General features: G+C 60.4%; 1 protein-coding gene across 3 annotated transcripts in view; it reads left to right on the top strand.

Annotated features, from left to right (window-relative positions):
• RNF213 (ring finger protein 213) overlaps positions 1–13,425 on the top strand; it is an 81,247-nt gene that overhangs the window by 42,782 nt on the left and 25,040 nt on the right. For all 3 annotated transcript variants that reach the window (XM_037068281.1, XM_037068272.1, XM_037068289.1), the window contains 11 exons: positions 105–3,710; positions 5,147–5,283; positions 5,621–5,716; positions 6,398–6,516; positions 7,272–7,391; positions 7,883–8,019; positions 8,370–8,517; positions 8,680–8,815; positions 10,438–10,629; positions 11,309–11,448; positions 12,489–12,643. In XM_037068281.1, coding sequence (XP_036924176.1) covers positions 105–3,710; positions 5,147–5,283; positions 5,621–5,716; positions 6,398–6,516; positions 7,272–7,391; positions 7,883–8,019; positions 8,370–8,517; positions 8,680–8,815; positions 10,438–10,629; positions 11,309–11,448; positions 12,489–12,643 — 4,986 coding nt within the window. The remainder of the gene's footprint in view (positions 1–104; positions 3,711–5,146; positions 5,284–5,620; positions 5,717–6,397; positions 6,517–7,271; positions 7,392–7,882; positions 8,020–8,369; positions 8,518–8,679; positions 8,816–10,437; positions 10,630–11,308; positions 11,449–12,488; positions 12,644–13,425) is intronic.

Here is a 13,425-nt window from a genome sequence, read left to right as displayed (position 1 = left end):
TCCGCAAAGCCTGCCCCATCTGGGTGGTGTGGGGGGTTCAAACACAAAGGCATCTGTAAAGGAAGCGTGTGCCTGACCGTTCCACTCCTCTCTCTCCTTTCCAGAGGACCCGTGCCCCCCAGTTCCACTTTCTCGATGTCTTCCCCAAGGTCACCTGCAGGTCTCCCAAAGAAGTGATAGACATGGAGCTCCGCCCCTGGCGGAGCTGCGGAGAGCTGGGGATGGATCAGGAAGAGTTCCGCAGTGAGACCTTCCAAAGGCCTTTCCAGTATCTAAGGCGGTTCCACCAGAAACAGGACCTCGACGCGTTCCAGTACCAAGGAGGCCGGGTCGAAGGTACCCCCGAGGAGTGCATCCAGCACCTCCTCATTTACTGTGGGGTGGTCGACCCGTCCTGGTCCGAGCTCTGGAACTTTGCGCGGTTCCTGAACTACCAGCTCAAAGACTGTGAGGCCTCTCTCTTCTGCAATCCCCGGATCATCGGGGACACACTGCGGGGCTTCAAGAGCTTTGTGGTCACCTTCATGATTTTCATGGCGCGAGATTTCGCCACACCCACACTTCACACGTCCGACCAAAGCCCAGGGAAGTACATGGTCGCCATGGACGGAGTCCAGGAAGAAGACATAGCCCCCTTCTCTCTGCGGAGGCGGTGGGAGTCGGAGCCGCACCCATACGTGTTCTTCAATGGCGACCACACGTCCATGACCTTCATAGGCTTCCATCTGCAGCCCAACCAGGAGGGCATGGTTGACGCCATCGATCGGGTGAGTAAGAAGGTGATCAAGAAAGATGTCATGACGATGGACTTGTACCAGGGGCTGCTGCTCCAGAGGGTGCCCTTCAATGTCGACTTTGACGGGCTGCCCAGACATGAGAAACTTGAGCGGCTCTGCATGGCCTTGGGGATCCAGTGGCCCATCGACCCCGACGACACGTACGAGCTCACAACGGACAACATGCTGAAGATCCTGGCCATCGAGATGCGCTTCCGGTGCGGGATCCCCGTCGTCATCATGGGAGAGACCGGCTGTGGGAAAACCAGGCTCATCAGGTTTCTCAGCGACCTGCGGCGCGGCTGCGCGCAGGCCGACACCGTGAAGCTGGTGAAGGTCCACGGAGGGACCACGGCAGACATGATCTACGCCAGAGTCCGGGAGGCGGAGAGCCTGGCCGTCGTCAACAAGCAGGAGCATCAGCTGGACACCGTGTTGTTCTTTGACGAGGCCAACACGACGGAGGCCATCAGCTGTATCAAGGAGGCCCTGTGTGACCGCACGGTGGACGGTCGGAGGCTGGCGGAGGGCTCCGGCTTGCACATCATCGCGGCCTGCAACCCGTACCGGAAGCACTCCCCGAAGATGATCTCCCGCTTGGAGGCCGCCGGCCTGGGCTACCGGGTGAGGGCCGAGGAGACGGCGGACCGGCTGGGCTCCACGCCGCTGAGGCAGCTGGTGTACCGGGTGCATGCCCTGCCACCGAGTCTGACCCCCCTCGTGTGGGACTTCGGGCAGCTGAACGACGCCACGGAGAGGCTCTACATCCAGCAGATCGTCCAGAGGCTGGTGGACGCCACTGTGGTCGGCGACGACGAGATGCAGGTGATCGCCGACGTGCTGTCCGCTTCCCAGTGCTTCATGAGGAAGCAAGGCAATGAGTGTAGCTTCGTCAGCCTCCGGGACGTGGAGCGTTGTGTCAAGGTCTTCCGGTGGTTCCACGAGCACAGTGAGACACTGCTGTCCCAGCAGGGCACCGCCGTCCACGCCTGCCACGCCCACGGGGACTTCGAGGAAGACCCTGTCCTCTGGGCACTGGTGCTGGCCATCGGTGTGTGCTACCACGCCTCTCTGGAGAGGCAGGAGTCGTATCGGAAAGCCATCTGCCGGTGCCTTCCGCAGCCGTACGATGATAGCAAGGCTGTGCTGGACACGATAACGCGGGCACAGGACCTCTTTCTCAAGGGCGTGCCTCTGCGGAAGACCGTCGCCAGGAACTTGGCTCTGAAAGAGAACGTCTTCATGATGGTCATCTGCATAGAGCTCAGGATCCCCCTCTTCCTGGTGGGCAAGCCCGGCAGCTCCAAATCTCTCGCCAAGACCATCGTGGCGGACGCCATGCAAGGCCAGGCCGCCCACTCGGACCTCTTTCGGAACCTGAAGCAGGTCCACCTGGTCTCCTTCCAGTGCAGCCCGCACTCCACGCCCCAGGGCATCATCGGCACCTTCAGGCAGTGCGCCCGTTTCCAGCAGGACAAGGACCTGGGGCGGTACGTCTCCGTGGTGGTGCTCGACGAGGTGGGCCTGGCTGAGGACTCGCCCAAAATGCCCCTCAAGGCTCTGCACCCGCTGCTGGAAGACGGCTGCATCGAAGACGACCCTGCTCCCCACAAAAAAGTGGGTTTCATCGGCATTTCCAACTGGGCCCTGGACCCTGCCAAGATGAACCGGGGCATCTTTGTCTCGCGTGGCAGCCCCAACAGGAAAGAGCTCGTAGAAAGCGCCAAGGGGATCTGCTGCTCGGATCCCCTCGTGCAGGAAAGGATCAAAGGCTACTTCGCGCCCTTCGCCGAGGCCTACGAAACCGTGTGCAAGCTCCAAGACAAGGAGTTCTTCGGGCTCCGGGACTACTACAGCCTCATCAAAATGGTCTTTGCCAGCGCAAAAGCTTCCAACAAGAAGCCTTCCCCGCAAGACATCGCCCAGGCCGTCTTGCGGAACTTCAGCGGCAAAGACGGCATTCATGCCCTGGACATCTTCGCAGCCAGCCTGCCCGAGGCCCAGCTCTCCGAGGAGGTCAGCACCATGCAGCTGGTCGAGCAGAATGTGTATGGGGACCCCGCGCAGGCGCGGGGCAGGGACCCGGAGGACCTGGAGGCCCGCTACCTGCTCCTGCTGACCAGGAACTACGTAGCCCTCCAGATCCTGCAGCAGGCGCTCTTCCGCCAGGACCGGCAGCCGGAGGTCATCTTCGGCTCCAGTTTCCCCAGGGACCAGGAGTACACGCAGATCTGCAGGAACATCAACCGGGTGAAGGTCTGTATGGAGACCGGCAGGATGGTGGTGCTGCTCAACCTGCAGAACCTGTACGAGAGCCTCTACGACGCCCTCAACCAGTACTACGTCCACCTCGGGGGCCAGAAGTACGTGGACCTTGGCCTGGGCACCCACCGCGTCAAATGCCGGGTCCACCCAGACTTCCGCTTGATAGTCATTGAAGAGAAAGACGTCGTCTACAACCACTTCCCCATCCCCCTCATTAACCGGCTGGAGAAGCATTACCTGGACATCAACACCGTGCTGGAGGCGTGGCAGAAGGACATCGTGGGGGAGCTCAAGGCCTGGGTGGACAGCTTCGTCAGTGTCCCGGCCACGTCGGTGGGAGCCACGCACAGGTACAGCCCTTCGGATGTCTTCATGGGCTACCACTCGGACACCTGTGCCTCTGTGGTGCTCCAGGTCATAGAGCGACTGGGTCACCGGGCCGTGACCCACGAGCATTACCGGAAGGTGCTGGAGGACGCCAAGTTGGTGCTGCTGGACTGTGCCACGCCTGACGCCATGGTCCGGCTCAGCACCACCTCCCTGGGCCTGTTTGCGGCAAAGGCCCTGTCCCAGGAGTACTACTACCGGCAGCAACACGACTCCTTCGCAGACTTCCTGCGGGCTCACCTGCGCCCGCCGACACCGGAGCGCCACGCCGTCTTCACCGAGGTGATTGTCCCCACCCTCCCTCCCCTCAGAGCCCTTGGTCCCTGGGGTCAGAAACTCGAGGTTCTCTCCCAGTCAGTGTCTAGGAAGCACAGCGGGGGACGTCGCAACGTTGGCTTCCTCTCCATGCTGAGCATGAAGAGACCCACGCGTTTATACAGGGTCCGTTGTTACCCAAGTGTGAGCACCTGTTTCTGTGCGGAGCCCTGTGCTGAAGTCGCATTGTGCCCCGCATGCGCTGTGACAGGACGCGCCAGGTCTGCGAGCTGCGCCTCCGCACTAGGGACCTGGAAGCGCATCGCTGGGTTCTGGGCCTCGGTCGGCACCCTGGGCAAGTTGGGAAGACAGGTTCCTGAAGCGGGCCGTCAGTGTCGTTCCATGGTGCTATCCCCAGGCAAAGACCGGCAGCGCAGGGCAGGCTGTGAGGTCAGGGGGCCCCTTCTATAAGAGCTGGCCCCGAACGAATGGATTCTGAGGTCTGGCTGGGAAGCTGTCACGGGCAGAGGGCCTTGCTGGAGCAGCAGGTGGGAAACATAGCTTGCACGAGACCAGGAGGTGGTCGTTGACAGAGCTCAGGGTCTAAGGCTGTGAATGCCTAGAGGCGGGCTGGGGGGCCGCAGGACAGACTCCAGGGGCGGCCTTGTCTGTGCCTGAGATGCTCGGTCTCTGCCGTACAGAGGGGCATGGCGGAAAAATGTGTGTTGAGATGGGGGGGAGTCAGGCGAGAGACTGTTGCAGAAAAGACGCGCTGGTGCAGGGCGGGGGCTGCTGCGAGCAAAGTCGATGGCAGCCAGGTGGGGCTGCGGAGCAGGGGTGGGTAAGCTCCGGTGACTGGCTCCGTGGGGGGGAGAATCCCGGGCTCTTCCTGGCCTGATCGCAGGCTTGGTGAGTCACAACAGAGAATCCTGGAAAGGGCTGCAAGTTTTGGGCAGGGCAGACCCCACTGGGCGCCCCTCTGATGCCGGGGAGCTGTCTGTCTGCCGTGCAGACTGGCACAGGCGTCGGAGCTCAGCGGTGAGCCCGGCCCAGAGGCGTGGATACGGCAGCCCGAGGTCAGCCTGCCCGTGGGGGCGGCTCGGTCACACCAATGGTACACTGGGACAGAGGAGACGCGCTGACAGCCTAGGAAGGGAGGGGCCTTCCTCGTGGGCTAATTCCCCTTCGAGTAGGAGGCAAGGCCGGCAGGGAGACACAGCATTTCGTCCCTGCCGAGCCCCATGAATCTCTCTTAGGGGAGCAAAGTGGGAAGAGGCTCTGAAGTCTGGGAAGGGGACCCAGTCCTCTCCTCGGGCCTTTTGACTGGGGTGTTCCCTCCGGTGCCGCCTCGGTTCAGAAGCCCCAGGGTCACACCCCCTTCTGCCTGCGCACCACCTGCACCTTGCCGAGCGCCTTGCATTTCCGGGATGGGTGGAAGCAGTGCGCCCTCCCTGGCTTTGCAGATCACCACCTTCTCCAGACTGCTGACCAGCCACGACTGTGAGGTCCTAGCCTCGGAAGTCACCGGCAGGGCTCTGTCACCCACCATCCTGTCGCTGCAGCAGTTCGACACCGAGCACTCCTTCCTCAGAGAAGTCCGGTGAGGCCCTCCCCTCCGCCCCTCTGCGCGCCCTCCCCTGCCCTGGCCACCTGGCTGTGGCAGCCACAGGCGGTGTCCCCCGCATTGGCTGCTGACCGTGAGGGCCCGAGACTCCGAGGACATCCCCTCCTCTGCGTGCACGCTCTTCTCTGAAACCCGCCCTGGCAGCACAAGTCCTCGGCCGAAACGCATCTCGCGGAGGAAGCATTTACTGGGGTGTCGTCCTTCGCCGCTGGCTTGCCCACTCACGGGCAGTTCCCGTTGCTTTGGGAGTGGGGGGCACCATTACCCCGTTTTTACGGTGGAGAACTCACTCGCTTGGCTTCCCGTTTCTCAGGAAGTGCGTGACTCACACGGCCCCGTGTAAGGTCCTCATCATTCAGACAGACTTCGAGGACGGCGTGCGCAGCGCTCAGCTCATCGCCTCCGCCAAGTGCGTTTGGGTTCTTCCTCCTAGAAGCCGCGGGGAAACCCCAGATTCACCGAGGAGTCCTGGAGGATTCCTCCCCAGACAACAGCACAGCCTCCATTAAACGGCATAGACACAAACAATCCTCCCTTTTCGTTTTCCCAACCGTGGACGAGAGACCCTGAGGGAAGGGAAGCGGGAAGAGGGAAGGCCCGTGTGACACAGGCTGGGAAATGCAGGCGGTCCCAGCACTGGCACACAGTAGGCCCTAAGGGAACATCCTTGTGGAAGAGGGGGTGCAGACTTTTGGGGTAGTTAGTGTTAAGTTAAACAATTTGATTTCTTTGTAGTGTCTGTAGGAGGTATGGTACTTTCAGAACTGAGTCCCCTGTCACTTGAAGTGACTTCTGGACCTTTCACACCCCGGAGGCCTGGGTTCATGGCATGGTTGTCTGTGTACGGCACCCTGTCCCCTGAGATGGAAGCTTCTGCTAGACTTGCCCTTGGCAGGGTTCGGGGAGCGCAGCAGGGAGCCCAGGTTAGGGTTTCTGATCGATGAGACAAGCAGAGGGACCCGGGGTCAGGGTGGGAGTGGGCCTGAGGCCGACCGCGCCCAGGATGCGCTCCAGCCCCGGCACCGCTGCGGTGGCGCTGGCTGGCTCTGCCTGTGCTCTGACCTGTCTCGGTCTGGCTGGTCGGAAACAGGTTTTCTGCGATGAACGAGATCAACAAACACCAGGGGCGTCGGCACTGCACCTTCGTCTATTTCATCACCAAACTGTCCCGGATGGAGAGCGGAAGGTCCTACGTGGGGTCCCATGGAGGTAGGACAACGACTGACGGATGTGGTCACCTCAGTGGCGTTCGAGGAATTTCCAGCTGGTCCCAGGGTGTCCAAACGTGCACTCAGAATAGTGATGTTAATCTCAACAACATCCGTTTCAGATGCAATTAGATTTATTACCACCGATTACTGCAAAACACTGTCATCTTGGGACTTGCTGCTCTAACACGTGCATTTCCTTTGTCGGCTTGGACATAAACACTTACGTAGCCTGTCTGGTCCCTCACCTTCTCTTGCACGAGAGAAGCGACTCGTGACTGCCCCGCGTGGACACGCTGGTCCTTCACTCCTCTTTTGGGGTGGGGGGTGCTACCTTAAATCCGTTTCCTTCTCTTCCCCCCCTGTCGGGAATGGCTTGCCCAATGTTTATTGGGTAAGGAAGTTGGAGTTCCAGAAGCAGGGACGTACGGTTCACTCCAGCGCTTCTGTAGACGGGGGAGGGGCCCGTGCGTCATCCCACAGCCCTGCCGTGACCACGGGCAGCACGTAGAACCCCAGTGCGTGGCAGTCGGGCTGCCCTTGTCCGGGCCGCCTTCCCGAGTCAGTTATTTCAGGGGCACACGGGTCGCCCCGTCCAGGTTGTTGAGATGCAGCATGGGCGGTGGGTGTCTGCGTCGACCAAGGGTTCACAGGGCAGCAGTGTGGGGAGCCCCAGGGCGTGTGGTATGTCCCTGCTCCACCTGACGAGTGGACCGGAAAGGACATGTGGAGACTCGGCGGCCTCACTCCCCACAGGGCTGTGGCGGTCTGTGCACATCGATGACCTCCGGAGGTCCACGGTCATGGTGTCGGACGTGACAAAGCTGCAGGATGTGACCATCAGCCAGCTGTTTGATCCAGACAACGGATCGGAGTGTACGTCTCTGGGGAAAGTCTTTGGGGACACAGGACGGCAGGCGTGGCAGCCGGGCGGTGACAGGAGTGCTGCAGCAGGCTGTGAGAGCAGGGCCGTCGTGCCCATGGCACCCAAGTCCTCGCCCCCGTGTCTCAGCAGCAGCTCGGGTGACTGCTGAGAGGCCCCCCTGCTTCCCAAGGCCAGGCAGGGGCTGGGTCTCCACTGGAAGAAGTGGCTCTGTGGGTGCCAAGGTGGCAGGAGTGCCTGCTTATGGCACGTGTCCCCTCTGTCTCTGTGTAGACCCTCAGAGCCAGAGGGTCTACGTGAGGGGTTCCACCGGAAGGCCCGAGGGTGGACTGGACACTGATCTGTGTGCCTGGGGCTGTCCCTGGGGACACCGCTGTAGCCAGGAGCCAGGGAACAGCTGCGGGCCGGCACCCAGCTCCGTGGCCCAGCACCCGCACCCGGCCATCTTCTAGGCTGTTGCCCGACAATGTGACTTCTGTTGCAGCCGAGGTGGCGCACGTGGCCAGAGATGGCGACGAGGAAGCAATGGAAGTGCAGCCCCCTGAACCGGGGTCCACAGCTCAGACGGTCGACACAGATACAGACATGGAGATGGACCATTCCGGGTCCCAGAGCAGCCACGTGAGTGCAGCCCTCCCATTCCAGGGGCCTCCCGGGGCTGCTGGGCACCCTCCACACTTGCCCCGGGAGACCGAGGAGGGGATGCCGAGGGCAGCTTCGAGTGCAGCTGAGTCACCAGGACAGGGTCTGCCAGGGCTCCCCCTGCCATCTCTTGGCCAGTTCTGCTCTGTCTGTCCACCGCTGGCCGAGTCCTGGGAACATGGGGCCACGTCGCCGTGAGTCCTTGGAGCCGGGCATGTGGACTGCTGGGGAGCTTCGCCCACACCTACCCCATACGCTGCTATGGGACCTGGCTCCAGCCAGGCCTCAGCCTCGCAGGGGTGGCTGATGGAAGCTTGTGTCCGTGACAGACACCGGCCCTGGACACCAGCCGCCTGCTGTGCAGCTGCATACAGAGCGCCGTGGGGCTGCTCCAGGACCCGAGCGAGCGCAGTCAGCGCAACATGAGGCGCGTGGAGGTTCTCCTCAGCCTTCTCAGTGAGGACGACGCACAAAAAGGTGAGGTCCCCAGGGTCCCCGCGCCTCTCTTGGGCTGCTCGGGACCTGGAGCCCCAGGCCACGTGAAAGGCCGTCGCCCTCCCAGTGGCAGGGCCAGCAGCGTAGATCCACAGCGCAGGGTGGTGCACGGGGCCGACGCACGTGCCCTCTGCTGTGTTGCAGCCGCTTTCTCCCGGGAGGTCAAGCGGCGCCTCCACGACCTTTTACGGAGGCAGGAGAGCTTCATGTTCGCCAGGGAGCAGTGGGTGCAGGAGGAGGCCTCCAACCCCGACGCCCTCCAGGAGGCGGGCACGTTCAGGTACCTGACCCGAGACAGCACGCACACGCCCTTTCCCCGCTGGGGGCAGGTGCCAGACCGCGCTTCCTCCGAGTGACGCAAAACAGCCTTTTTCTCCCCCCAAAATAAGTACAAGATGGTCTGGGTGATGGTGTGTGGGGTTGTGCCAACTCTTCTCTCTACTTCTGTGTGTGTTTAAACCTGTCCTTTGAGGATGCGACCTCCTGTCAGCCTGTCACAAGCTGGAGAAACAGGCGATGTTTCCAGTTACTACATTAAGAAGGTGATGGGTAGGGAGGGAAGAGAAATTACCTTCTCAGACCTCTTGCTTGAAGCTATTTGATAAAGTACAAAACAAGTCCCGGGGAAGTCACTTAGTGCCCGTGATCCTGTTTCCCACCCCAGCCTGTGTGTCCCAGGACAGCGGGGCAGGGGAGCTGGTCCGGATCCCGGGGAAGGGCCGCCCGGCCCCATCGGCAGGGTGGTCTCAGCCGCCCGTGTGGCTCACTGTGGCTCTCAGTTCCCTCCTCTGAATGGAGAATCTGCTCATCCGTAGGCCCGCTGGGCCCAGCACGCCTGACTCTGTGGGACTCGGTTCCGGGCGCGTTGGTGGGATCGGCTGGGGTGTCACCTGCCAGGGATGGCACGTGGGGGCTTATCGATGTGGTTTTGTGGCCGTAGGGGTTTTTCTGTCTCTTCTCCTCCAGTTATCCCTAATTGTACCTTCTGAGCCAGGACTTTTGTAAGAGATGAACTGGAAGGGTTTTCGTCTCCCTGGGGTGCACCCGAGGACCTGAGGACTGTGCTGGGCCCCCTGTTTTACGTAGACACCGTGTGGAGCCTCACTTCCCGTGCCCCTTGCGCGCGCTGCCTTCGTGCCTCAACTGCTGGGTTGGCCGGGTGTTGGGAGGGGTGGGCGTCGTACCTTTCACCGCCCTGCTGCTTGCTGTCCGGTGTGGGCCTGGCCCGTCTCACCTGCAGTTGGGGCGGGTCAGAACTGCATGCATTTAGCTCACCTGTGTCAGGTGTCAGGCGTCAGGTAGCCCTCCAGAGACCGCTGCTCCATGACCACAGCCTTGGGGACAAAGTCTTCACTCTCTGTGTGTTTTTGGACGGAAGTCCTCTGCCCCCTCAGGGTTAGACAGTCTAAATTCTGGAAATCCTGGTGCTCAGGCTGGTCCAACGCCCAGCGCCCAGCACCTGCACACCTGCCCGGTGCGTCTTCCCGGCCTCTCCCCGCAGCCAGCATTGACCTGCCAGCTCTGTGGCCTCCTGCCCTTTCTGTGGTCATTGTCATGCTCCGTTTCCTTGGTAGAGGGTTCTGGAGTCTCTCTGGATCCCTGTGCGCTATGAACACAAAAACTCAAGTAGGCATTTTCTTCTTTCAAAAATAGAGCCTGCATTTTTCTTCCTGGTGTTGATTACCTAGGGTTATGGCTTATTATGCGCACACGTTATTGTAAAAACACGTTATTGTAAAAACTGGGTCCTGTGGTTAACAGCAGCGACGGAGTGCACCGCTCAGCACCCAGGTCCAGTGGGCCGAACCAGCAGGGAGGAGGGACCCTGACTGGGGGTCACCACGCACCTTCCCTGTGTGGCCGCTCTGACCCAGGGCTGGGGCCGCCTGGCTCTCGCTGCAGGCACACCCTCTGGAAGCGGGTCCAGGGCGCCGTGACCCCCCTGCTGGCCAGCATGATCTCCGTCATGGACCGAGACGGCAACCTGGAGCTCCTGGCCGCGCCCAATGCCCCGTCGTGGACGAGAGACCTTTGGATGTTTATTTTCAGTGACCTGAAGCTGCTGAACATCCCTCTCGTGGCGAATGCTGCCAGGTGCAGTGCAGACTTCCTTTCAGTGGTGGGGGGACAGCCCTGCCCGGAGTGCGCCGTGCCTAGTGTCTGATGACACTAGGCTGACTCAAGTCACACTGAAGTGGCGCTCTGGGAGTTGAATGATGTTCTGAGAAACCTGTCCCTGGCTCCTCTGCAAGCCCCGCGGAGCACATGTTGCCTCGGCCTGCCCGCAGAGGCTGCACTGCACAGCTGCTCGGTGGGGGGGCTTCCCGGTCCTCTCTCCTTGGGGGGCCTACCCAGCCACCACGCAGGCTCAGCCAGCTTTCCCCAAAGGTTCCTGTGGGATTTGGGGGGCTTTGACTCCAGAGTTTGAGGTTAATAAATGAGGTAGATGGAATTCGGGTCAGTGGTGGAGATACAGGGAGGAGAGGATGGCTGACTAGGAGGCAGACTCCTTGAGGAGTCAAGTCCTTCTGCACAGGCCCAGCGAGGTCTGGGCCCCGGTACCTCTACCCGCATCCGTTCGGTTTGCAGAGTGGGTGGCGCAGGTTGTCGGGGTCCCCCCCTCACAGGAACGAGAGCCCAGGAGCTGTCCTTGGGGCCTCAGAGGCACCTGGTCTTGAGGACTGAGATGGCTGGGCTTCGGAATGCCCGTCCTGTTCTCAAGTGATGCCCCCCAGCCACACCCTCTGTCCCCCTTGCCCCGTGGTCTGTTCAGAAGGGAGGCATCCCACATCCTGGTGCCAAGCCAAATGCAGCTCTCTGGGGACAACTGCAACAGCGTCCCGTTCAGCTGGAGGATCAAGGACTACGTGGACGAGCTGGGCGTGCAGGCCCAGTATGTCTCCGAACCCGCAGGTGCGCCCTGGACACAGCGAGGGGCCCCGGGCGGGCGTTCCCTTCTGGGAGCTCCTGGGCTGCAGTGACACGGGACTCAGGAGGTGTCCTCACCTGGTCCTTTCTTAGCCACTGCCTGTGACGAGAGCAGAGCGCCGTTGTCTGAGCTGCCTGTCTGTGTCCCTCCTGAGCCCCACGGCCCCTCGGGGCACTGTTGTCCCCAGCCTGGCAGTCTGGCTGTCAGCCTTCCAGGGACACCGGTATTCACACAGCACGTTGGGGACAGACTGGTTTGGAGTGAAGTGATCTTTTTGAAGCTGGCTTCCAGCACCGCCTTTAAAAATGCAAGGCTCCCCTGGCCAGTGGTTCAATGGTTGGAGCCTTGTATTGTGAACCAAAAGGTCACTGGTTTGATTCCTAGTCAGGTCGAAGGCCTGAGTTGTGAGCCTGGTCCCTGGTTGGGGTGCATACGAGAGGCACCAACTGATGTTTCTCCCATCAATGTTTCGCTGTCTCCCTTCCCTTCTCTTTAGGACAAATAAGCATGTCCTCAGTGAGGATAGAAAATAAAGGAAAATAAAATTCAGGTCAGGGGCCTAAAGATGAGCTTGTTTTTCTAAGTCGGTTTCTGCCACTCATTCTGAGCAAAGTGGAAGCCACCTCTGCCCGAGGAGAGAGGACTTCTTGATTTTGGGGCCACACCCTGCCGACAGCTGGCGACCCCCATCCCTGGAGAGCAGCCCAGGCCCCCTGGCCCTGGGGTCCCTGAGGCTTGGCTTGACTTGCTAGACGTGCACTCGCTCTCTCTCAGGGCGCCTCGTCCCTTTGGGGCTACTGAGGCTGTTTGTCACCGGAACTTCATGCCCACTCTGTCTTTATGTCTGTTATTTCCCTGGAAACCATCCACAGAGTCCCGGTGTGATCTCAGAACCGGGCCGCCTGCTGCCCTCGGCTGCCGGCCTGCAGACCCTGACCCGCTGGGAGTGTCTAGGGAGTAGCGGCCCTGAGCCGGGACGGGGGTTTGCGTCCTCACCCGTGACAGTCTGTGGTCTCCCCCGCAGGGGCATCCAAGAAGCTCCTGGAGATCTTCCAGCAGACGCCGCTGGGCTGCTTCCTGGCGCGGCTCCCTGGGGAAGAGCAGCGGCAGCTGCTCCACTGGTACCTGCAGGACTTCCTGCTCTTGACCATGAAAGTGTCCAACGTGGAGGAACTGATGGTACGTACTGGCACGGGAGCAACACACACAGCCGTAGACACAGCTGTGTGGGTCGGAACACGGTCGAGACGGGCTGGTGCGTAATGAGGCGGCTGCACTGCAGCCCCCGGCCCAGGCCCCTCAACACGGAGCCTCTGGGAACGTGACTTAGCCCTCCGGTTCCCCTGGAGCACCTTTCGGATGCTCAGCTTCTCTTGAAGAAAATTAGGTCACTATTTAAATGACCGTTAACAAGGGTAATAATGAAAACAGGAATTTCCACGGAGAGAATGATACTGCTTCAAACTTCAGTACCTAAAAAAGGAAAGTGACAGGTTTGAAGGGAATGTAGAGACAATATGATTAAGGGTTAATAATTATTCTTAGGACTCAATAAGAAAATCCCCCCAACTTTAAAAAGTGGGGGAATGTTACAAACCAGCTATTAACGGAATTGTACAGACATCCAGAAAACCTTGGTAAGATTGCTGAGATGCATAATAAATCCGCAAAATGTACACAAATTTAGATGCCGTCTTTACCGGCATCTAAATTTAGATCCCGGCGGCAAAACTGGGTTTACAAAAGTCCAGAGCTCCCCCGTCACCAGTGCGTTGCGAACCAGCACAGAGCTTCCGGGAGCCGCTGGCGGGGCGGGCGGAGGACCTCATAAAACCTGAGCCAGTGAGCCTGTCCCGGGGACACAATTGCAGGTGCGGGTGAGCCGTTTAGTCCCAGGAACGTTCTTCCTACCTTTGCTTATAAAAATGGAAGAGCAGAAACAAGTGTCCAAGACTAAGGGT

This window comes from Sturnira hondurensis, unplaced genomic scaffold, assembly GCF_014824575.4.
Source record: "Sturnira hondurensis isolate 20B ecotype Veracruz unplaced genomic scaffold, ASM1482457v3 Scaffold0001221, whole genome shotgun sequence".
Taxonomy (NCBI): domain Eukaryota; kingdom Metazoa; phylum Chordata; class Mammalia; order Chiroptera; family Phyllostomidae; genus Sturnira; species Sturnira hondurensis.
This window is presented reverse-complemented; position numbering and strand designations above follow the sequence as displayed.